The 24,234-nt window shown below is 36.1% G+C and overlaps 1 protein-coding gene across 3 annotated transcripts in view; it reads left to right on the top strand.

The window, feature by feature from the left end:
- The window catches only part of DNAI4 (dynein axonemal intermediate chain 4), an 89,326-nt gene that overhangs the window by 2,663 nt on the left and 62,429 nt on the right, over positions 1 to 24,234 (top strand). For all 3 annotated transcript variants that reach the window (XM_014853029.3, XM_070486515.1, XM_070486514.1), the window contains exons 2-4: positions 6,348 to 6,525; positions 18,517 to 18,701; positions 20,060 to 20,172. In XM_014853029.3, the coding sequence (XP_014708515.3) occupies positions 6,348 to 6,525; positions 18,517 to 18,701; positions 20,060 to 20,172 (476 nt within the window). The remainder of the gene's footprint in view (positions 1 to 6,347; positions 6,526 to 18,516; positions 18,702 to 20,059; positions 20,173 to 24,234) is intronic.

Below are 24,234 nucleotides of genomic sequence, written 5' to 3'. Positions count from 1 at the left end.
GTTTTATTTTTTCAAAGCTGAAGCTTTGTTTTCCTTCATGCATCTAATTCAATCATTTAGGATTCCCTGTATTTCCTACCTGCTTTTCTCCCTTCATTGCTCACAGTAATCTCTGCTCAGCGTGTGTTTCCTGTTCTCTCCTCCCTCACCTCCACCTGCACCAGATACATACACACCCCATACGCTCATTTTGCGTTTGACCTACAATCAAGGCCTAACTTAGTCACCTTCATGATTTCTCTGCTCACTCCTCTCACCCAAAGTAACCTCTACCACAACTCATTTCATCTTATGTGTACCTCTTTTGAGGTAAATATAATTTTGTGCTTGCATTATAATCATATGCATGTTTTAGTTGTTTTTGTTAGACTGTAAGCTCCCTAGGGCCCATGTCTGGTTCATATTGTATCCCTTCCAGCATGTAGTACAGAGCCTTATGTACAGTAAGTGTTTTGTAAATAACTGTTCAATGAATGGAAGAAATTGATTTGGTTTAGATTGGAATTACCTTCATCCCATGTAAATACGAAGGAGGTAATAGTGAAACTTTTTCTTAAGCCACTCCCTGCTGTTCATCTTGATATTTCATAGTGAGATTTCTGTATGTGTAGCATGCTTTTAATGTCATTTGCTGGTTTTTTCATAGAAACGATCATCAGGTGTTCATTCCATGGATACCAATTAAATGCCTTATATTTTCTAGTTACCACCCTAGATGCTGAAGATACAGGAGGGAACCAAACAACTTAGGTCCCTGCTTCAGGAAACTCAAGAATGTACAGCTACGTGACCTCTTGTATCATGGCTGTTTTTTGGGCAAAACTTTCAAAGTGGTTATCTCCTCTTGAAAGTCAACCTCTTTATTGCCTGCTAATTTGTTGCTGTTGAAAATATCTGTTTTCTAACATAGCTAGATAGGTACCATAAATTTCTAACATAATTGTTTACAGGTACTTCTTTTAATTTCTTTAAGAAAGTAGTCTGTGCTTTCCGTCTCTAGTTTCCCACTGTATCAGGCAGAGTGCTAAGAGCCAGGACTATAATGTTGGATGTGATAAACATGGCCCCTTCCCATAAAACTTATAGTCAAGGTTTCTGAGAGTTTACTGAGAATGCTCTCTCATAAGATCCCAGTAACTACATAACTGATAAGTGTCACATCATTCACTAATTCATTTCCCTTTAGGTTCCTGTAGGGAATAAAAGAGGAGGAGCTGGGTTGTGAGTAAATGTGGTAGGGTTTCATTGTGCCTGTGTTCAGTTTGAGATGTCTGGTGGACATGTAGCTGGAGCTAACCAGTAGCCTGGTAAACATTCAAGCATGAAGACTGAGAGAATTTTTTTAGTTGAATATAATGATTTTGGGATTATTCATTCGTTCAACAAATATTTATTAAGCAGCTACTGTGTTTGGGTACTATTGTCGGCAATAGGGGTATAGCAGGGAACAAAATAGCCCCAAATCCCTACCCTCATGGAACTTAGATCTAATTAGGGGGCAGGGTGAGAACAGCTAATTCACGAGATAAATAAGTAAAAGATACATTATGTTAGCTAGTAAGAAGTACCAAGGAGAAAAATAAAGCAAGGGGATATGAAGATTTAAGATGTATTTGACATTTTTAGATAGGGGAGCCAGGGTAGGCCACACTAAGAAGGTGGTTGTAGGTAAAGACCTGAGGGAAGTGAGGATGCTAAGCATGTGCATGTACGGAGAAGTCCATTCCAGGCAAAGGGAACAGCAAGGGCAAAGGCTCTGATACGGAAATATGCCTGGCATGTGTGAGGAATACCAAGGAGACCAATGTGACTGGGGCAGAGTCAACAGGGGAGAGAGCAGTGATCATGAAGTCAGAGCCCTACTGGATGCAGGTAGGACTTTTTAGGTCATAGTAGCAAGTTAGGCTTTTACTCAGAATGAGATGGGAAATGAATGGAGGGTTTCAACTAGAGTAGCGACATGATCAACTTGTGTTTGAAAGAATGACTCTGGTTGTGGTGTAGAGAACAGACTTCAAAGGATTGAGGTGAAGCGAGAAGATGAGTTAGGAGGCTACTGCAATATCCAAGAAAGAGAGGATAGTGTTTGGACCAGGATGGTGGCAACAGAGTGGTTCTGAAGGTTGGATTCTAGATATATTTTGAAGTTTTTTCACCCAAGAAACTGGAAGAATAGCTCAAAGAATAGCTAGAAGAATTTGTTACCTTTAACAAAAGCGGAGAAAGACTAAGAGGAGTAGGTTCGCCAGACAGGGTGAGGGTGAGGTTGTGAGGAGCTCAGTTTTGGACATGCTAATTTTGAGTTAGAGATGTCGAGCAGGCAAGAGGATATGTGGGTCTAGGATTCACATGAGCCGTCCATTAGAGATATATATTTGGGAGTCATTATTATATAGATGGCATTTAAATCATGGCATTGGATGAATTCACCTAGGCTATGAGTATAGACAGAAATGAGAAGACCAAGGAGGAACACTGCAGAAGAAGTAGAAGGAGATCTGGGTAAGGGAAGTATCCTGCAATCCAAGTTAAAGAAAACAAAGTCAAAGCAAAAAGAATGATGATTTGGGTAAATTCTGCTGATAAGTAAGATGAGAACAGCCAAGGACATTACAAGAAAAGAAAGCTACAGACTAATATCTCTCATAAACATAAATGCAAAAATCCTCAACAAAATATTAGTAAATAGAATCCAATAATATAAAATATGAATTAGGGCCAGCCCCATGGCCGAGTGGTTAAGTTCACGCGCTCCACTTCGACGGCCCAGACTTGAGCTGGTTGAGATCCTAGGTGCGGACATGGCAGCACTTGTCAGGCCACGTTGAGGCAGCGTCCCAGATGCCACAACTAGAAGGACTGACAACTAAAAAGAAAAATACACAACTATGTGCTGGGGGGATTTGGGGAGAAAAAAACAGGAAAAAAAAAGAAGATTGGCAACAGTTGTTAGCTCAGGTGCCAATCTTTAAGAAAAACCTTTCTAGCCTCTGTAAACTTGATGCGTTAACATCTGCCCTGCATGCATAGGTCCAACATGGACATGGACAACCTGATCTGCCTGAGTCACCTTGCCTTGGCTTCCTGCTTCCCTGGTTGCCCTTCGCCCCCACTAGGGGCCAAAATTTTCCAATATAAACCAACTGAAGCAGAGTCCACCCCTCAACCACCTCCCTTATCTGGCTCTCACACTCTAGGCCACTATACACCTTTCCTAATCACTCTACAGCCAGATAGAGACAACTAGGGATGGCCTCTATGCCCCAGAACCCACTGAAATTATTCAAACTAGCTAATCCTACCCCTGCACATATGTATTAACCATGGAAGGAAGAAAATGATAAAAATCAGAGCAGAGGTAAATGAAATAGAGACTAAAAAAATAGAAAAAACTAATGAAACCAAGAGCTGGTTCTTTGAAAAGATAAACAAAATTGACAAACCCTTAGCTAGACTCACCAAGAAAAAAGGAGAGAAGGTTCAACGAAATAAAATCGGAAATGAAAGAAACATGGTTAATACATATGTGCAGGCTTAAAGTAAGAAGATAATTGGAAGTAATCAAAGTTTTGGTTTGGCCAGTAAGTACAGTGTATTTAAAGAAGAGAGTGTAAATAAGATGTGATTATAATAATTAACTATGGATTCTATTAATTAACCTTAAGCTCAAAAGAGAAGAGATTGCATGAGAGGTGTGGGTGAGGGTGTAAAATGTAGAATCAAGAGCTCGAAGGTCTTAATAGAATTGAAGGACGGTTGAAGCTGGGGTTTAAGAGGGTGTATAAGCTAGGAAAATAGGAAGTGATGCTTGACCTTGCTAAGGACAAGGTCAAATGTATGACCATGGGAATAAGTAGCTGATGTAACAAGGAGGACAAGATCATTTACGTGAGAAGACTCTGAGGAGCTTAGAGCCCATGGTATTAGGATTACTTTCATGGATATTGTAGTACTCAGGAATTATGCCAGGAGTAGTTTTGAAGAGAAAGTCAGTAATTGAGGACATAAAATCTTCAGGGGATGGGAGAAAGGAGGTGCTGGTGATGATTGTGGACTGCCATAAGGAAGTGGAATACAAGTAGTCATTGAAACCATGAGTTTTGTTAAATTTACTCTGGGATAGTGTATATAGTGAAAAAACAGATAACTGAGGTTTAAGCTTAAGTGTAATCTTCAAATAAAAAGAATGGGAGGGCTGGATTTTGTAAGGATAGTAGGACAGAAGGTCAAGGAGAAAGAAAATAAGAGTTGAAAATTATGGCAAAAGAGTGATTCAATGGATGAATTGTGGATTTTGTGTTAAATAGAGAAAGAAGAGAAACCTAAAAGGTCCTGATTAATTGATAGAAAATGGAAAGTTCAGGTGATTAGAAGTTCCAAGGAGGCTGATGAATAGGAGACGGTAGTGTCACAGGAACCAATTGGAGAAGTCAATTTTAAGTAGAAGGGGGAATGGTGAACTGTCAGATGCTATAAAGATAAGTCCTGAAAAGAGTCCCTTGGATCTGACAATTTGGAGCACTAGGTGATTTAAGTGAAAGTCGTCTCTTTGCAGTGGGGGAGGAGAGGGTGGAACTAGATCACAGTGAATTGCGGAGCAAATAAGAGGAGCGAGGAAGTAGACAGTATTATTGGCGAATATTGTGAAAGGAAGGAGAGATATAGTAGTAGATAGAGGAAGACATAGCTAAAGGAAAGATTTCTAAGTTGAGGGGATGACTGGAGTACAATTACATGCTCAAGGGAAAAAGATAGGAAATGAGATGGAGGAGACAGGGAATTATCGATGGAGAAGAGTCCCTGAGAAAGCAGTAGGAGACAGGTTTCAGAGCACACGTAGCAAGATTAGCCTTAGATGAGAATGGCAATTCTTTTGCTGAACAAGGAAGAAAATAAAAGGATGGATTTAGGTGAGTTTGTAGGATATGAAAGAAGAATATAATGAAAGTGGAGAAGTTATTTAAGGAGTTTTTACCTGATTGATCCTTTTTATTTTCTTAGAGATGTTGGAGTAAAGTCATTTAGAGACTAAAGGAGGAACAATAGAGTAGGATACTTAAAAAGAATGTAAATTTGAAATAGGGCATGAATGGGATTCATTTATTCATTTATTTTTAAAATTCTTATTTACTGCCCACAATATACTCGGCACTATCCTGGGTGCTAAGGATACAGCAATGAACAAAACAAGGTTCTGGCCCTAAAGATGAGGATGGAAAAACAGCAAAGTGCCAAGTGATAATAAAGGCTGTGAAGAAAAATAAAATATGAATAGAGGATTGATTGTTGTCATTTAAAAATATTTTGTTCCTGTCTGATCTTTTATGATTTGAAAAATAAAAGTATTGTTACAAATATTTTCTTTGGAAACGTATTTCCTTTCTATAACATAAGGGAAGATCATCCTCGTTTTATAGAAATCCACAGTATAATGAGACTACTAGAATGAATGATAAGGTGGGTTTTTGTCTTAAGGAATTGAGAGAGTAGAGCCAAAAGTGAAATCGTGTTTTTTCTGCTGGAGACAAACATTTTGATTATAACTTCTCTTCTTATTAAAAATTACTATGTAGGGGCCAGCCTGGGGGCACAGCAGTGAAGTTCGCACATTTTGCTTCCGCAGCCCGGGATTCGCTGGTTCAGATCCCGGGTGCAGACACGGCACTGCTTGTCAAGCCATGCTGTAGCAGGTGTCCCACATATAAAGTGGAGGAAGATGGGCATGGATGTTAGCTCAGGGCCAGTCTTCCTCAGCAAAAAAGAGGAGGATTGGCGGTAGTGTTAGCTCAGGGCTGATCTTCCTCAAAAAAAAAACATTACCGTGTAATTGTTCACGCAGGAACATGATATTCTTTCCCAGGTTTTATTACTCATGCTTCAATCTGTCTATCTAACTGCACTCTATACTTGTTTGTGCTCACTGTGTGCCGGGCACTTCCTAGCAACAGTGTATAAATTAATTCACTTAGTCCTCATAATAACCTATGGGTAGGTACTATTATTATTATCCTCACCATACAGATAAGGAAACTGAGACCCAGAGAAATCAGTGTAGACTTCCGACCTAACTGCCTGGGTTCAAATTTCCACACTAATAGGAATGTTTCCCTCCAAGCCTCTTGATTTTATATAAAATAATATTAATAGCAACCTCTTAGAGTTATGTTGAAGAAAAAGTGACATAATGCATGGAAACATTCTATGCTTACACACAGTTCTAAAGTAGCTATTATTTCTTGTTTATACTTTAGATTTTTTCATGTTTCTGAATGTGTCTTTTTTTTATTGTTGGTTAGTTTTTCTTCAATTGTGGATCCTCTGTATTATGTTTTCTTTTCCTCCTATAGGACTATTACCTCACAGCCGAAGTCCATTAGCTTTCCTGGTAAGGTAAAGGCAACGCAAACAAGAGGATATTTTGGTGCAAACCAAAGCAGAATGGCTGTTTCAAGAACTGCGATGATTCTACCTGACATGAAATCAGCAGAAAAACTGAATAGTCCCACCTCAAGGACAGTCAAACAGGTAATATTCTTTAGAATTCTGAGTTTATTTGAAAATGATGTCATGAAGAACTTGATGGAAATGTTAAGGGTAGAAAATATACTGCTTTGAAATAAGCGTTCGCCTCTAATATTGATATATTGATTTTGTTGCAGTCTTTACCACATAAAATACCATACAGCATAGGGGCTGGCCCCGTGGCCGAGTGTTTAGGTTCGCGCGCTTGGCTGCAGGCGGCCCAGTGTTTCGTTGGTTCGAATCCTGGGCACGGACATGGCACTGCTCATCAAGTCACGCTGAGGCAGCGTCCCACATGCCACAACTAGAAAGACCCACAATGAAGAATATACAACTATGTATGGGGGGGCTTTGGGGAGAAAAAGGAAAAAATAAAATCTTTAAAAAAAAATATCATACAGCATAATAGTGGCAGTTGGGTCTTATAGTCCAATGTTAGTAATAAGAATATTGGTGTAGAATGAGGAAAGTCTACTCATGACCTTAAGAGCTAGTTGGTTATAATATTAATTGTAGCTAATTCAGCTGTAATGTGGATAGTACAGCAGTCATCCACTCTTCTTTGCAATGTAGTCTAGAAAATATCATACAGTGAATTGTCATAAAATTGGTTATCTCATTAGAAAACATAATTAAGGACTGACTTTTTTAAATTTTTAATCAAAGAATAATGTATACAGAAGAGTATATAATGTATAAATTTGAATGGGCTAGGCAATGATTTTTCAGATATGACACCAAAAACACACTCCATTAAAGATAAAATTGGTAAACTGGACTTTGTCAAAATTAAAACTTCTGGTCTTTGAAAGACATTGCTAACAGAATGGAAGGAAAAGCCAGACAATGGGGAAAAATTAATCGCAAAGCATTTATCTGATAAAGTACCTGTATCCAAAATACATAAACAATATTAAGACAAGCTAATTTTAAAAATGAGCACAACATTTGAAAAAACACTTCACCAAAGTACATGTACGGATGGCAAATGAGCCCCAAAAGATGATCCGCATTAGTCATGAGGGAAATGCAAATTAAAACCATAAGTTTCTGCTGCACACCTATTAGAATAGCTAAAATTAAGAGACTGACCATGCCAAAGGTTGGCCAGGTTGTAGAGGAAGTAGAACTCTCATACACTGCTGGAAGGAGTGGAAAATGAAAAACAATTTGCCAGCTTATCAAATGTTAAATAAATACCAACTGGATCATTCAGCCATTCTACTTCTAGGTGTTTACTCAAGAGAAAAAAAAAGCATATGTTTATACAAAGAGTAGTACATGAATGTTCATAGCAGCTTTTTGTATAATAGCCAAAAAAGGAAATTACCCTAAGATAATTTTAAGAAATTAATATTACGTATTTGCGTAAATATTCCATGTGCTATGATCTTAGCTCAGGCTGCTATAACAAAGTACTGTAGACTGGGTGGCTTAGAAACAAAGAAGTTTGTTTCTCACAGCTCTGCCGCTGGAAGTCCACGATTAGGATGCCAGTGTGCTCGGGTTCTGGTGAGGATACTTTTCCAGGTTGCAGACTGCCAATTTCTCATTATATCCTCACATGGCAGACATTTTGCTAGCTCTCTGGCCTCTTTTCATAAGGGAACTAATCCCATTCATGAGGGCTCCAACTTCATGACTTAATTCTCTCTCAAAGATTCCACCTCCCAATACCATCTCGTTGGGATTAGGATTAGGATTCTAACATATCAATTTTGGGGGTACGCAAACATTCAGTCCATAACAATTGTATACACATTATATGCATTATGTATATATTGTACATTCATATATACAGTACATACATATTACATAGTATTAACAATACTATGTAAAAGGAATAATGCATGCAAGCTTGTTCCAACACTTAAAAATCCATACTACTTGCTGTATTAAAGACTGAAAAAAAAAGTAATCATCACAACAAATAAAGAAAAAGCATTTTAAAAAAATTCAATATCCATTCATGATTTTTAAAACAACATTTTTTAAAAGCCTTTCAACTGACTTGAAAAAGAAGAGATTTCCTCAGGGTCGTTCTGAAAAACCCACAGATAACATCCTACTCAATGATGAAAGACTGAAAGCTTTTCCCCTAAGATAAGGAATAAGGATGCCCACTTTCACCACTTCTGTTCAACATATTAGTCAGGTGTCCTAGACAGAGCAATTAGGCAAAAAAAAAAAAAAAAAAAAAACGAGAAAGAAAGAAAAGTCATCCAAAGTGGGAAGGAAGAAGTAAAATTATCTCAATTCACAGATGATATGATCTTATATGTAGAAAACCCTAAAGACTCCACATGAAAAACTGTTAGAACTAATAAATCCAGCAAAGCTGTAAGATGCAAAATTAACACAAAAAAATCTGTTGCATTTCTATATACTAGCAATGAAAAATTCAAAAAGAAAATTAAGAAAAAGATTTTGATTTACAATAGCATCAAAAAGCATAAAATACTTAGGAATAAACTTAACTAGGGATGTGAAAGACTTGCACACTGATGACTACAAAAATTGCTGAAAGAAATCAAAGACGATAAATGGGAAGACATCCTTTGTTCATGAATTGGAAGACAATATTGTTTTCAATACTACCCAAAGTAATCCACAGATTCAAGGCAATCCCTATCATAATCCCAATGACTTTTTTTCCAGAAATATAAAAAGGCATCCTAAAATTCGTATGGAATATGAAGGGACCCCAAATAGCTAAAACAATCTCAATAAATAAGAACAAAGTTGGAGGTCTCACACTTCCTGATTTCAAAACTTGTTACAAAGCTGCAGTAATCACAGTGTAGCACTGGCATGAAGACAGACATATAGAACAATGGAATAGAATAGAGAGTCCAGAAATAAACCCTCAGATATGTGGTCAAATGATTTTCAACAAGGATGCCAAGACTATGCAATGGGGAAAGGATGGTCTTTTCAACAAAGATATTGGGAAAACTGGATATCTACATGCAAAAGAATGAGGTAGGACTCTTACTTTACACCATATAAAAAATAACAGTCCTGAAAGCAGCAGAAGAAAAACAGTGTATCTCTTGTGAGGGAACCCTAATAAAGTTAACAGATAACTTTTCAGCAAAAACAATGAGGCAGGAAGGCAGAGGATACAATATTTGAAGTTGTCAAAGAAAAAACTGTCAACCAAGAATCTTATATTCAGCAAAACTATCATTCAAAATTGAAGATGAAATAGTTTCCCAGATAAGCAAGAACTGAAAGAATTTATTGCTTGCAGATCCACCTTACACAAAATACTAAGGAAAATTCTTCACCTTGAAAGCGAGTAACCCCAGATGGTAATTCATATCCACACAAACAAAGGACACCAGCACATGTAATTATAACAACACTGTTAATATATTTACTCCTTTTTAAATCTTATTTGAAAAAAATTATATAAAATAACAGATATATATGTATTATTGGGCCTATGACATTAGAAATGTAATATGTGTGTAATATATTTGCCAATAATAGCACAAAGAAGGTGGGTAGGAGCAAAGCTGTAACGCACTAAGGAAATGATGACAAATGGTAAAATGATAATTATGTTTATAACTGTGTTATGTTTGTAACATTAATAGTTGTAATGTGTATAAAAATAATACCATGAAAGGGGGGATTAGTGAATAGAGCTACACAGAAGCAATACTTTAATATATTACTGCAATTAAGCTAATAAAAATCCAAAGCTGATTTTGACAAGACGTGTATGGTAAGCCCTAGAACAACCACTTAGAAAAGTGTCAAAAATATAGTGAAAAAAACATTATTAAAATTAAAATGATACATTAGAAAATATTCACTTAATGCAGAAGAAAGTAATAAAGGAGGAATAAAGGACAAACAGATATGAGACATATGGAACACATAAAGTAAAATGGTAGCTATAAATCCAACTATATCAATAGGAATATTAAATGTAGATGGATTAAACAATCCAAATAAAGGGCACAGATTGTCAGACTTATAAAAAAAATGATCCAATGATATCCTGTTTACAGGAGACATATGTTGGTTTCAAAGATACAAAGAGACTGAAGTAAAAGGGTGGTAAAGGATGTATTACAAGAACACCAACCACAAGAAAGGTGAAGTGGCTGTACTGATACAAGACAAAATAGACTTGAGGACAAAAAAAAGTTACTGGAGATAAAGAGAGACATTTTATAATGATAGAAGAGTCAATCCAATAGGAAGATAGAAAAATTATAAGCATGTATGCACACAATAGCAGTGACAAAATATATTTTTTAAAAACTGACAGAAATGAAAGAAGAAATAGACAATTCAACAATGATAGCAGGAGACTTCAATCCCACTTTCAATAATGGACAGAACAACTAGACAGAAGTTCAACAAGGAAATAGAAGACTGGAACAATACTATAAACCAACTAGAACTAACAGACATCTACAAAATACTCCACCCAACATGCAAGAAAATCTACATTCTTCTCAAGAACATGAAACATTCTATGGGATAGACCATATGCAAGGCCAGAACTCAACAGTCTTAAAAGGGTAGAAATAATACAAATTATGTTCTCTAACCATAATGAAATGAAATTAGAAATAATAACAGGGAAAAACCAGGAAAACTCATAGATATATGTAAATTAGACAACACACGCCTAAATAACCATGGGTCAAAGGAGAAATCAAAAGGGAAATCAGAAAATACTTTGAGATGATTGCTAATCAAGACACAATATGCCAAAGCTTACAGGATGCAGCTAAAGCAGTGCTTAAGGGAAATTTATACATGTAAGTGCCTACATTAGAAAGAAGAAACATCTAGAATCAATAACGTAACCTTCCACCTTAAGAAACTGGAAAGAATACAAAATAAGCAGAAGGAAGGAAATAGTATAGATTAGAGTAGAAATTAGTGAGATATTGAATAGAAAATCAATAGAGAAAATTAATGAAACCCAAAGTTTGTTCTTTGAAAAGATCAACAAAATAGGTAAACCTTTAACTAGCTTGACCAAGAAAAGAAAAAGACTCAAAATACTAAAATCAGAATTGAAAGAGGGTACATTACCACCAGCCCTACAGAAATAAAAGGATCATTATAAATGATAAGTCGTATGCCAACAAGTTAGAAAACTTACATGAAATGGACATATTCCTAAAAATACACAAGCTACCAGGGGAGCTGACTCAAGAAGAAATAGACAATCTGAGTACACTTATAATAAAGGAAGAGACCAGATCAGTAATAAAGAAATAGATATAGGTAGGTAAATAGGTAGACAGACAGATAAATAAATAAATCCTACCCGTAATGAAAAGCCCAGGGCTAGGTAGGTCTTCGTTGAATTCTACCACACATTTAAAGAAGAGCTAATACCAGTTCTTCACAAATTCTTCCAAAAAATAGAAGAGGAGGGAACACTTCCTGACTTGTTTTGAGACCAGTATTACCCTGAATCAAAACCAGACAAAGATATCACAAGAAAACTATAGACCACTATCTCTTATGAATATGCAAACATCCTCAACAAAATTCTAGCAAGCCAAATCTAGCAACATATAAAAAGAATTCTACACCATGACTGCCTTACTTTGCTAAGGGTGCCATAACAAAATACCACAGACTGGGTGGCTTAAACAACAGAAATGTATTATTCTGGAGGCTAGATGTCCAAGAGTAAGGTATTGGCAGGTTTAGTAATTTCAGAGGCATCTCTCCTTGGCTTGCAGATGGCCACCTTCTTGCTGTGTGCTTACATGGCCTTTTGTTTGTGTGTGGTCATCTCTGGTGTCTCTTTGTCATAACTACTTTTCCTTCAAGGACACTAGTCAGATTGGAATAGGGTCTCATTTTAACTTAATTATCTCTTTAATGGCCTTATCACTGAATACAGTCACATTTAGAGGTACCAAGGGTTAGGGCTTCAACATATGGATTTGGGGAGAGGCAATTCAGTCCATAACAACAACCAAGTAGGATTTGTCCCAGGGATGTGAAGTAATTTAACATTTTAATGTCTAAAAATCAATTAATGTAATATCTCATATCAATAGAATAAAAAGCAAAAATCACATGATCACCTCAATAGAGACAGAAAAAGCACTTGTCAAAATCCAAAATCCTTTCATGATAGAAACACCTAGCAAACTAGGTATAGAAGGGAATTTCCTCAACCTGATAAAGGACATTTATGAAAATCTCACTAACACACTGAGTCATGAAATACTGGATGCTGTCCTTCTGAGATCAGAACAAGACCAATCCTTCCCACTTCTATTCAACATTGTACTGGAGGTTCTAAATAAGGCAATTAGGCAAGAAAGGGAAATAAAAGGCATCCAGATTGGAAAGGAAGAAGTAAAGCTATCTCTATTTGCAGATGACATATGTTGTATATAGAAATTCCTAAGAAATCTACTAAAAAACTAATGAATGAGTTTTGTTAGGTTGCAGGATGAATGATCAATATAGAAATAAATTGTGTATCTATACACTTGCAATAAACAATTTGAAAATTAAATTAAGAAAATTTTCTTTCACAATAACATCAAAAACAATAAAATACTTAGGAATAAATTTAGTAAGAGAAGTGAAGTATTATGCTCTGGAAACTATGAAATATCCCAAATTCATGAATTGGAAGACTTACCGTTGTTAAGATGGTGACACTCCCCAATCTGATCTATCAGTTCAATACAATCCATATCAGAATCCTACCTGACTTCTTTGTGAAAATTGACAATTGATTCTAAAATTCATATGGAATTGCAGGGAACCCAGAATAGCAAAAGATATCCTGAAAAAGAGGAAGAATGTAGGCAGACTGTCACTTTCCAATTTCAAAATTTACTACAAGGCAATGGTAATCAACATAGTGTGTATTGGGACAAAGACAGACAAATAAATCAATGGAATAGAATTGAGAGTTCAGAAATAAACCTGTACATCTATGGTCAACTGATTTTTGATAAGGGTACCAAGACCATTCAACAGGGAAAGAATAGTCGTTTCAATGAATGGTGCTGAGATGACTGGATAGCCACATGCAAAAGAATGAAGTTGGAGCCTTATCTCACATCATATAAAAAAATATCTCAACATGAATCAGAGACCTATATGTAAAAGCTAAAGCTAAAAATCTCTTAGAAGAAAACAGAGGGGTAAATCCTCCTGATGTTGGATTTGGCAAAGGATTCTTAGGTATGACACCAAGAAGATGAATAACATCAACAAAAAAAATAGATGCATGTTTGTGCTTCAAAGGACATAATCAGGAAAGTGAAGAGTCACCCACAGAATGTGAGAAAATGTTTGCAAACCATATATCTGTTAAGGGATTTGTATCTGGAATATATCAAGAGCTCTCACAACTCAATAATAAAGAGGCAAATAGCCCAATTAAAAATTGGGCAAAGGATTTGAATACTCATTTCTCCAAAGAAGATATACAAATGGTCAAAAAACACGTGAAAAGATACTTGACATCATTAGTCATCAGAGAAATGCAAATCAAAACCAGAATGAAATTCACTCCACACTCGCTAGGATGGTTAGAGTAAAAAAGTCAGAAAACAATAAGTGTTGGTGAGGATGTGAAGAAATCAGAGGTCTTATACACTGCTGATGGAAATGTAAAATGGTCCCGCTACTTTGGAAAACATTGTGGTGGTTCCTCAAAAGGTTGACATAGTATTACCGTATGACGAGAATTTCTATTCCTAGGTCTATATACCCAAGAGAAATTAAGATATATTTCCACAGAGAAACTTGTACATGAATGTTTATAGCAGTATTATTCATAATAGACAAAAAGAGGAAATGACCCAAATGTCCATCAGTGGACAAATGGCTATGCAAAATGTGATATATCCATACAATAGAAGATTATTCGACCATAAAAAAGAATGAGGTACTGATTCACGCTGCAACATGGATGAATCTTGAAACCATTATGCTAAGTGAAACAAGCCAGTCACAAAACACCACGTACTATATGATTCCACTCATATGAAAGTCCAGAATAGGGAAATGTCTGGAGACATGAAATATGTTAGTGGTGGCCTAGGGTGGGGAGGAGAGACAAGGGTTACGGAGCTGAGTTAAAGGATACAGAGTTTCTTCTGGAAGTGATAAAAAGGTGCTAAAATTAGCAGTGTTGATGGCTGCACATATCTCGGATATACTAAAAACCACTGAATTGAACACTTTAAAAATCTATTTTAAAAGATATTTAGTGCATATTGTGTGCCAATTTGTTCCAATTTTTGAATTTTGAAAATTTTGAAAATTACTATAAAATGGAAAAATTCTTTAAAAAAACTTAGATTTTACCAAAAGACAAACAAAAGTGAAAAATTAGAAGCTATTAAAGAAATTAATATGAGTAATTTAAAGCCTTCCTTCAAAGATAATTCCAGGCCCAGATGGTTTGGCTAGTGCTATATACCAAACATATATGGATAAAAACAGTACAAGAAAAGTGAGTATACTCCAAGACTCATTATATGAGCTAGAACTATCTAGATATCAAAATCTGGAACTATAAGTATGAGAAAGAAACATTACACGCCAATCATACTTGCAAACATAGAGAGAGAAATCCTCAGTAAAATATTAGCAAAATTCAACAACAATAAAAAGAGATAAGACATCATGAGGAAGTTCAGTTCATACTAACAAATTAAGATTGGTTTAACATTTAAAAAGCCACCAGTGTAAAAATTCACCACATTAACAGCTTAAAGGAAAAAAGAATTATGATTACATCAATACAGATAGAAAGTATCTGATAAGATGAAATATTTATTCATGATTAAAAGGAGAAGATTCTTATGAAACTGAGAATCACTAGGAACTTCCTTAATCTGATTTAGGGTATCTATAAAATCCTACAGCAATGATTATATTTAATGGTGAACATTTCTAAGACAGGATCCACTTCTAGCCAACATTCTTGGAAGTCTTAGCCGGTTCAGTATGGGAAGAAAAAGAAATGAAAAGTATAGGAATTGCAAAGGAGGAAACAAAACTTCAAATATTTATAGATGACACAACTGTCTACATGTAAAATTAAAAATCACCTACTGATAATTATCAAATTAATAAGAGAGTTTAGCCAGGTTATTGGATATCAAATTTTTAAAAAGCAATTCTATATTTATATACCAGCAACAAATGGTTCAAAATTACATATTTTTAAATGATACCATTTATAATAGTTCTAAAATGTATTAAGTACTTACGGATAAATAAAAGAAAAGATGCACATACCTATATTTTCAAAACTATAAAGTTTTACTGGGAGACATTAAAGAAGACCCAAACAATGGAGAAATAGACCATGTTTATGCAGAGAAAGAGCCAATATTGTAAGCATATCAATTATGCCCAAATTTTGATTCATAGATTCTGTACAATTTCAGTCAAATTTTCAGGAGTTTTTTGTTTTATTATATTTCTTTCTGGAACTCATCTAAGTAATTCCAAAGTTTGTATGAAACTTCTAAAGCTTAGAATAGCCAAGATACTCTTGAATAAGAACTTGGTGGAAGGACTTGCTCTCCTAGACATCAAATTTAATAAAAAGTGTAACGTTAGCAAAGGGATAGACAGAGCCTACAATTGACTCAAGGACATCTAAACACTTGTCTTATAACAACCGTGCGCTACAGAATAATGTGGAGGTGACAGGATTTTCAAAAACTCTTTTTGAGATAATTGGGTATTCACACAGGTTAAAATATATTGGCTTCCTTTCTCATACTATACACAAAACTCAAACCCAGGTATATTATGGATCTAAACATGCAAAACGCCAGATATAAAAATGTCCTTGTAACATCAAGATTGGGAATGGTTTCTTGAATGAGGCATCTGAAACGTAAACCGTCAAGGGAAATGTGATAAATCTGACTACATTAAGACTGAGAACTTCTTCATTAAAAGATATCACAAAGAAAATGAACCACAGAGTGAAAGAAGACATTTCCAACACATAAAACTGAAAGGATTCACATTCAGAATATTTTATAAACTCCATTATCAGTTTAAAAAAGACAGAACTCAATAGAAAGAAGTACACAGGGCTTGAATGGGACATTCTCCTCCAAAAAAGGAAATAAAAATGGGAATAAATATATGAAAAGAAGCTCAAATTTGTGGAAATTAAAATCAAAATGAGATACCTGTAAACCCATATCAGACTAGCTTGAATTTATAAATTTGACAGTTCTAGTTGTTGATGAGAATGTGGAATAACAGCAACTGTCATACAATGCTGGTAATCATGAAAATTGTTACAACCAGTTTGTAGAACAGTTTTGGGTTATCTAATCTAGAGACCCATCAATTCCACGTCTATATGCCCCCTAGAGAAATACATTCTCATGTATACCAATGTATATATTTTATATATAAATGTTTATTGAGACAGTTTTCATGGTGGCCCAAAACTGGAAACAACTTGACATCTACTAAAAGTAAAATAGATAAGTAAAATATGATATACTAATCCAACAGACTTTAGAATCATCAATAAATGAACGAACTACTGTACATGCAACAACATGGAGAAATATAAGAACATATTGCTGAACAAAAGATGTCAGACATAATATATGACTGTATAAAATTTAAAAACAGGCAAAACTAAATTACATTGACAAACATGATAAATACCAAGTGCTGGAAAAGTCTGGAGCAACGGGAACTCTCATACATTGTTGGTGGGAACCACTTGGGAAAACTTTTTAGCAGTATCTATTTAGAGTGAACATATACATAATCCATTACCCAGTAATTCCACTCTTAGGTATATGCCCAGCATGAATTCATACAGCCTATTCAGCAAAACACATGTACAAAAATCTTCATAGCAGCACCATTTGTAACAGCCGAAAAATTGGAAATTACAGAAATATCCGTGAACAATAGAATAGATAAATAAAATTGTGACATATTCACACAATGGAATATTATACAGCAATGAAAATGAGCCATCTACAGCTATACTTAACCATGTGAATTAATCTCACAAATGTACTATTGAACCAAAGAAACCAGTTACCAAAGAGTGCATACTATATGATTCCATCTGAATAAAGTTTAAAAACAGGCAAAGCTAATCCATGGTGTCAGGATAACTTCGGTGGAGCTGGTGACTCTCATGAAAGGAACTTCCGGGATGCTGGTAATTTTCTGCTTCTAAATCTGCGTGCCAGGTACACGGATGTGTTCAGTTTTGAAAATTCATTAAGCTGTACATCTATATGTACACTTTTCTGTCTGTATATTTTACTTCAATACAAGTTGTAAAAGGTAAATGCTGTCGTTTAGGAATCCATACTTAATGAAACTATAAAAAGAGGAAAGGACATGATAACCAAAACCAAGCTAATGATTGTCACTGGTGGGGAGGGGAGGCTGTGATCCAGTAGCGGCAAAGGCTGGGGGTGCTATCAATGACCCAGGAGGGGCAAAGTTTTCTGGAGGTGCTATCAATGTTCTAATTTTTTACTTTAGTTGTGATTATAAGATTTGCTTTATATTATTTAATTATATGGTTGTGTTTTAATTGCACTTCTCTGTGTTAAATTTTATAATTAAAAATGAACCAAAAATATACAATAACTTGGGAAATGTTTATTAATAAAATGTTAAATGAAACATAACGTTTTTTTAAAGCTTATACATAAAAATTAAATGTACCAAAATATTAACAATCTGGATGAATTATATTTATGCAGTTCTGAATTTTCTAAAAATTAATATATTTTACTTGTACACAGGTAAAACATGAATAAGACTTTTTAAAAAATGTATGCCTAGTTAAAAAACTTTTTAAGCATAAAATCACTTATTTAATATTTCATGTTTATCCTATCCTAGAAACATTATACTTATCTTTTTTCTACTACTTTTATTTCCATTTTCTAGGACCTATTATTCAGAAACCCAACCTTTTTTACTTATTTTATTTTAAATTACCATTTTCCACAGGTGTTTGATGCAAATGGAGTTGATGTTACTCCCCGACCCCTTTACCGTTCAGATACACATGTTGGTACAGCAAAGCCAAGTAAACTACTGACGTCACAAGAAGGATCACGTGGGTCCGACTATATATCTTCCTATAGCTTTTATCAGAATACGCTAAATCCCAGTATGTTAGGGCAGTTTACAAGGTAGAGTATATAATTCTGCAGTTCTTTTTTATATCATATATGTTGTCTTTCCATTTAAGTGCATGTATGTAATTTAGAGGTCAGTTGTCTTCAGTCTCCCAGCTCTACTCTGTGATGCTCGTGTACCGTCTCTATGTTCCTCTCACGTTTTAAATTAGATGTAGAGCTTTGCATGTCTTAAGAAGTTCCTGTACACTTACACCAAAACATTTGTGAAAAAACATGTAGATTTTACTCAAGATTTCCTGAGGAACCGAAAGATGAGGGCTAGCATCACGTACCCACAGACATATTTCTTCAGTTTCTTTTATGCTGCAAATTATGGGAAGGGGTGGCTTTCCTTTTTTCTTCCTATTCTTTCATACAAATCCCTGTTCTCCTAGGGTTTGATTTCTCTCTTGCTTTATCTTTTTTTCTTGTAAATGAAATGTTATGCATTTATTATGTAGATACTTGTATAATTGAAATTAATGCTACTTACGGTAGAGAAGTTCAGAGTCTTTGCAATAATAAAACAGTAGTTTCTAAAATAATCTAAAGATTACAGGCAAATATTTGAGTGTGTAACTTTCAACCTGACAGATTAAAAGTTCCAGATGTTGTCTGAGCATGTGATTTTAGGAGAAAATATGCTGGTCTACAGTCGGCCTCCAAATTTGCATGTAGAAGCCATGGGAGTGCTCTGCAAAACAAAGGATGTCCCAGTAATCTGGACTCACCCCTTTGGAGGGCAGTTGGGACTATAAATAGAACAGGAAAAAAAGTATGCAATATCATAATAATGTAAAGTTCATATGTTTAAGGAAGTTACTTTTGGATTCTTCAATATAGTGATTTCCCCCTGAGTCCATAGATTTTCTTTTCATTAAATCTTGAGAGGACCTTTATCAAATTGAATAAGTCACAGTTAAGATGAGATCTGAGTGATGAGCAGAAACCTGGAGAAAAATGAAAGGAAAGGTGTTTTGGGCCAAGGCCCTGAAGAGTAAGAGAACTCCACAAGATTAAGGAAACTATAAAAAAAAAAAGGAGGGTGGGATGGAGGGAACAGTGATAATGAAGATGGAGAATCTGTGTAGGTAGGCTGTATTATGGATTTTTCTCCTAAATATATTGGGAATCCATTGAAGGACTTTAGGCATAACTTTGCCACGTCTTATTTCTAAGATATATTTTAAATGATTTTTTATTTAAAAAAAACATTAAAAATCAACTCGATGTTTAAAGAACTAATTTATCCATTTTGCTTACCTGATTATAGTATATTTGATTTCTCAGTCTGATAAGGCTTTATTTGTGTATTTAGTTTCTCATAAGGAATCTAAATCCATGGATAATGTTGTTATTCATTGTTAAAGGTCGGTTTTAGGCAGCAGCACAGTTTCTAAGTCCAGTGTATCGACTACTGAATCGATAACAGAAGACCTAGAAGAGCCATCCTACAAACGGGAAAGATTGGCTAGTTTTACAGGTAATGAAAACACAATCATTTATTTCAGCGACACTCCACGATTTCTTCAGCAAATATGCTCATTACTCTTTGGGTCCTTGAAATATAAGAACTACGGTAACGATTCCCAAATGCTGGCCTGTGCAGCGTCTACAAGAGAATAAGCAGGGTGGTATCTACATGTTTTTTAAAGCTTCCAAGGTGGCTGTTTTGCCTCAGTGACCACTAGCCTCAGGCATCACAGGCCCTGTTTTAAAAGAGCTCAACGTCTAACTCAGGAGACAAAGAATTCCGACAGGTTGTGATCAATGCCATGATAAGACGTGCAGAAGGTGATGGGAGCACTTAGAAAGCAAGAGTTAACGCCTCTGAGGTGAAAAAAAGAAAGAATGTTCACAGAGAACATCACTGCCTTTTGAATTGGGTTTTTAAAGATGCTTAGTGACTTGTCAGGAAAACAAGTACGAGAAGCCCATTCCAGGCAAAGGATAAAACATGAGGTAATGCAAAGGATTACGAAAGTGAAGATAAAAGAATGAGGAAATAATGGGGCATCAAAAGTGCTGGAAGGAATGGGCATGTACCTGAGGGACGTTGGCCTTGGAATGCGGAAAGGTTGTCTTTTCCTTTAAGATGATAATAAAGGATTAGTGAAAATAGTGATAAGGTTGCAAAAGTGCTTGATGGACCCTTCTTTTTGGCTTCTGACAACAAGTAACAGAATACCCAACTACCATTAGCCTGAACAAATAAAGACATTTTTCTCACATTAAAGGAAGTGAAGAGATGGGCCAGCTCGGTGGCATAGTGGTTAAGTTTATGCACTTCCCTTCAGTGGCCTGGGGTTCATGGGTTCAGATCCCTGGCGGGTGTGGACCTACACACTGCTCATCAAGCCATGCTGTGGCAGCGTCCCACATACAAAATAGAGGAAGATTGGCAACAGATGTTAGCTCAGGGCCAATCTTCCTCACAAACGAAAAAAAGAAGTTAAAAGGTAGATAGCTTTTGCCTTTGATTTTGTAGCTTAATTATGTCAACCTCTGGTTTGGCAGCTCTGCTATTCTCTTTCCTTAAGCCTTTTCTTCTTGCTTCTTGTCTCAGGATCTCAAAATATCTGCCCCAGCTCTGGGTATTATATCCACATTAAAGGCAGAAAGAAGGAGAAAAGGCAGAAAAGGAGAAGAGAATCAGTCACATCTCCCTCATTTATCAGGACAGTAAAGCTTTCCCAGAAGTGTTCCTTCTTCCTGTATATTTCTGCTTTTATCTCATGGGCCAGAACTGTGTCACATGGCCACCCCTAGCTGGGAAAACTAAATACTTGATTTCCCAGCCTCTATTAATGGAAAGAGGCAAGGGAGGGGAGAAAGGCTTAGCAGTGAACACTTAGGCAATCAGCAGTGTCTGTTGCAGGAGAGAAGCTCGTCCTCTCAGAGGCAGACAAAGAGGGCTAGATTATTGTCATAACCTCTCCCAGCTCTCTACCCTCAATTTGTTCCAAACTGTATCCAGAATGACCTTTTTAAAGACACGATCTAGGGTGCCGGCCCCATGGCATAGTGGTTAAGTTCTCATGCTACACTTTGGTGGCCTGGGGTTAGCAGATTTGGATCCCGAGCATGGACCTAGCACCACTCGTCAAGCCATGCTGTGGTGGCATCCCACATGAAATAGCGGAAGATTGGCACAGATGTTAGCTCAGTGGCAATCTTCCTCAAGCAAAAAGAGGAGGATTGGGAACAGATGGTAGCTCAGGGCCAATCTTCCTCACAAAAAATAAAAAATAAAAAAAATAAAGACACAATTTAATCACATTCTCCCCTGCTTAAAAAAGCTTGGATGGATTTGCATTGCTCTTAATATAAAGACTAAAATCTTTATGTAATGATTTGCCTTGAGACTTTTCTCTACTTGTCTACATCAAAAACAACAAACAAATAGCAGTAACACAACTTCACCTCCAGAAGCCTTGAAGAGTGATATAGATGTTTATATCATCTTGGCCAAGTGCTGGTGAATTCTAACTACAAAGTCAGCCTCGAAAGTGAATCCCACCTCAACAATCTACTTCTACCCCCTGGCTGCTCTTTCAGACTAGAGCAGTGTTTCTCAATCTTGAATGTACATTAACATCATCTAGTATACTTCTAAAAAATTGCCATGGTCAAGTCTCATTCTAGGCTAATTGAATCAGAATATCTGGGAGTGGGGGGGTTACGCATAAATAGTGGTGTGATAATAAGTGTAAAACTACCTGCTCTGAGGTAGGAGGAGCCCTGATTTAGGTATTCGCCAATTTCTATGGTATAAATACTTTCACCACAGCACATTGCAAGCTACCAACATGGAATTTCTGAATGGGAAGTTGGGAAGAGATGCTCAGCAGCACGTTATTAGTAGTATTTTCAACATACAGATACAGTAGATATAAATAACAGCAAGAATTTAGATAATAGTAAAGTTTAATGACAGGAAGTGATGAGTCTTAAGTAATTATTATCTTTGTTTTTAACATGATTTTTTTAGTAGTAAGTTTATATAATTTAATTTTGAATAATGACTTTGAAAATTAGCTCATAAAATTCTTGATAATTTGATAATTCAGCTCTTGCAAGCTGGTGTAAGCCTGCTCTAACACACTTCTGGATATAAACATATTTAAAAATTCCCACATGATTCTAATGTGTAACAATTTTCTAAATTAGCATTAAAAATACTGATGCCTAGGTCACATGTCCAAAGTTCTGATTTAATTATTATGAGATGATGCCTGAGCATCAAGATTTTTAAAAGCTTTCTGTGTGATAAGAAATGTGCGGTCAACCTCTTCTTTACAGCAGTGGTTCTCAGAGTTTGGTTTCCAGACCAGTGTATCAGCATCACAGAGGAATTTGTTAGAAATACAAATTATAGGACCACCCACCCCCATGAAGATCTACTGAGTCAAAAACTCTGGGGGTGGACTTCCAGTTTCACTCCAACATGTAGACAGCTTAAAAGTCACTGCTGCTGTCTTATAAGAAGACAAAGTTGGAGAAAGTGAAAATTAGTAATTTTTCTTGGACCCATCAGAGAATGAGGAGACAGGCGTACTGCCGCTCCAAAGTCTCGAGAGACAGGCAGTCCAGGGAAATAGAACTCTTGAGAGTTGGTTACCATAAGCTGGGGAACATGTAAATGACTATTTTCATGAATGTCTGGAGGCTGAATTTCTGGAGGAAAACTCCTGAGGCACCAGCATTCCTTCCTTACCTAAGGGGAGAAAAAGAACACAGAATGGGGCCTTAAGGAATTGGATTGAGAATGCTGCAGCCAGGGAAGGGAACTGGTGACAGGGGGAAGAAAACTATACCCTTGGAGTAGGGTCAGAAACACTTGTAAATACTACAACTCCAAGACACGTGTCCACTAAAAGACTCAGATTTGATCAGATTATAGAATCCTTCCCTTCTACACACCTTATCTCCACAGCATCAAGCCTCCTCGATGTACATCTGCAAGATGGACAACATGGGCTTCCGCTAAGGAACAGTACAAAGAAAAGCCCCAAAGCCAAGGGTGGATACAGAAAGACAAGGATTCTTAAGGAATTTGAAGCCCCTCATACCTATAGCTAAAGCAAACATTAAATATAGCCAGACTCCTAGCCTGGTTAACACAGATTCTTATGCTAAACTCTTATCTCAGTACCTGTTACCTGATTCAACATGTCTGACTTTCAACAAGTCATAGGTGCTAAAGGGCAAGAAAAAATGTGCTTTGAAGAGATCAAGTCATCAAACCCAGACTCAGCTGTGACACAGGTTTTGAAATTATTGGGCAGAGAATTTAAAATAATTATGATTAATATGTTAAGAGCTCTAATGGAAAAAGTATACAATGTGCAAGGTATGTGATGTCAGCAGACAGATGAAAATTAATAAAAAATAATCAAAAGGAAATGCTAGAAATAAAAAACATGGTAACAGAAATGAAGACTATCTTTGATAGGCTCATTGGTAGACTTGACAGGGCTGAGGAAAGAATCAGTTAATTTGAAGCCAGGTCAATAGAAACTTCCTAGAGTGCAAAGAGAGAAAA

The sequence above is a fragment of the Equus asinus genome, chromosome 16 (assembly GCF_041296235.1).
Source record: "Equus asinus isolate D_3611 breed Donkey chromosome 16, EquAss-T2T_v2, whole genome shotgun sequence".
NCBI classification, from domain to species: domain Eukaryota; kingdom Metazoa; phylum Chordata; class Mammalia; order Perissodactyla; family Equidae; genus Equus; species Equus asinus.
This window is presented reverse-complemented; position numbering and strand designations above follow the sequence as displayed.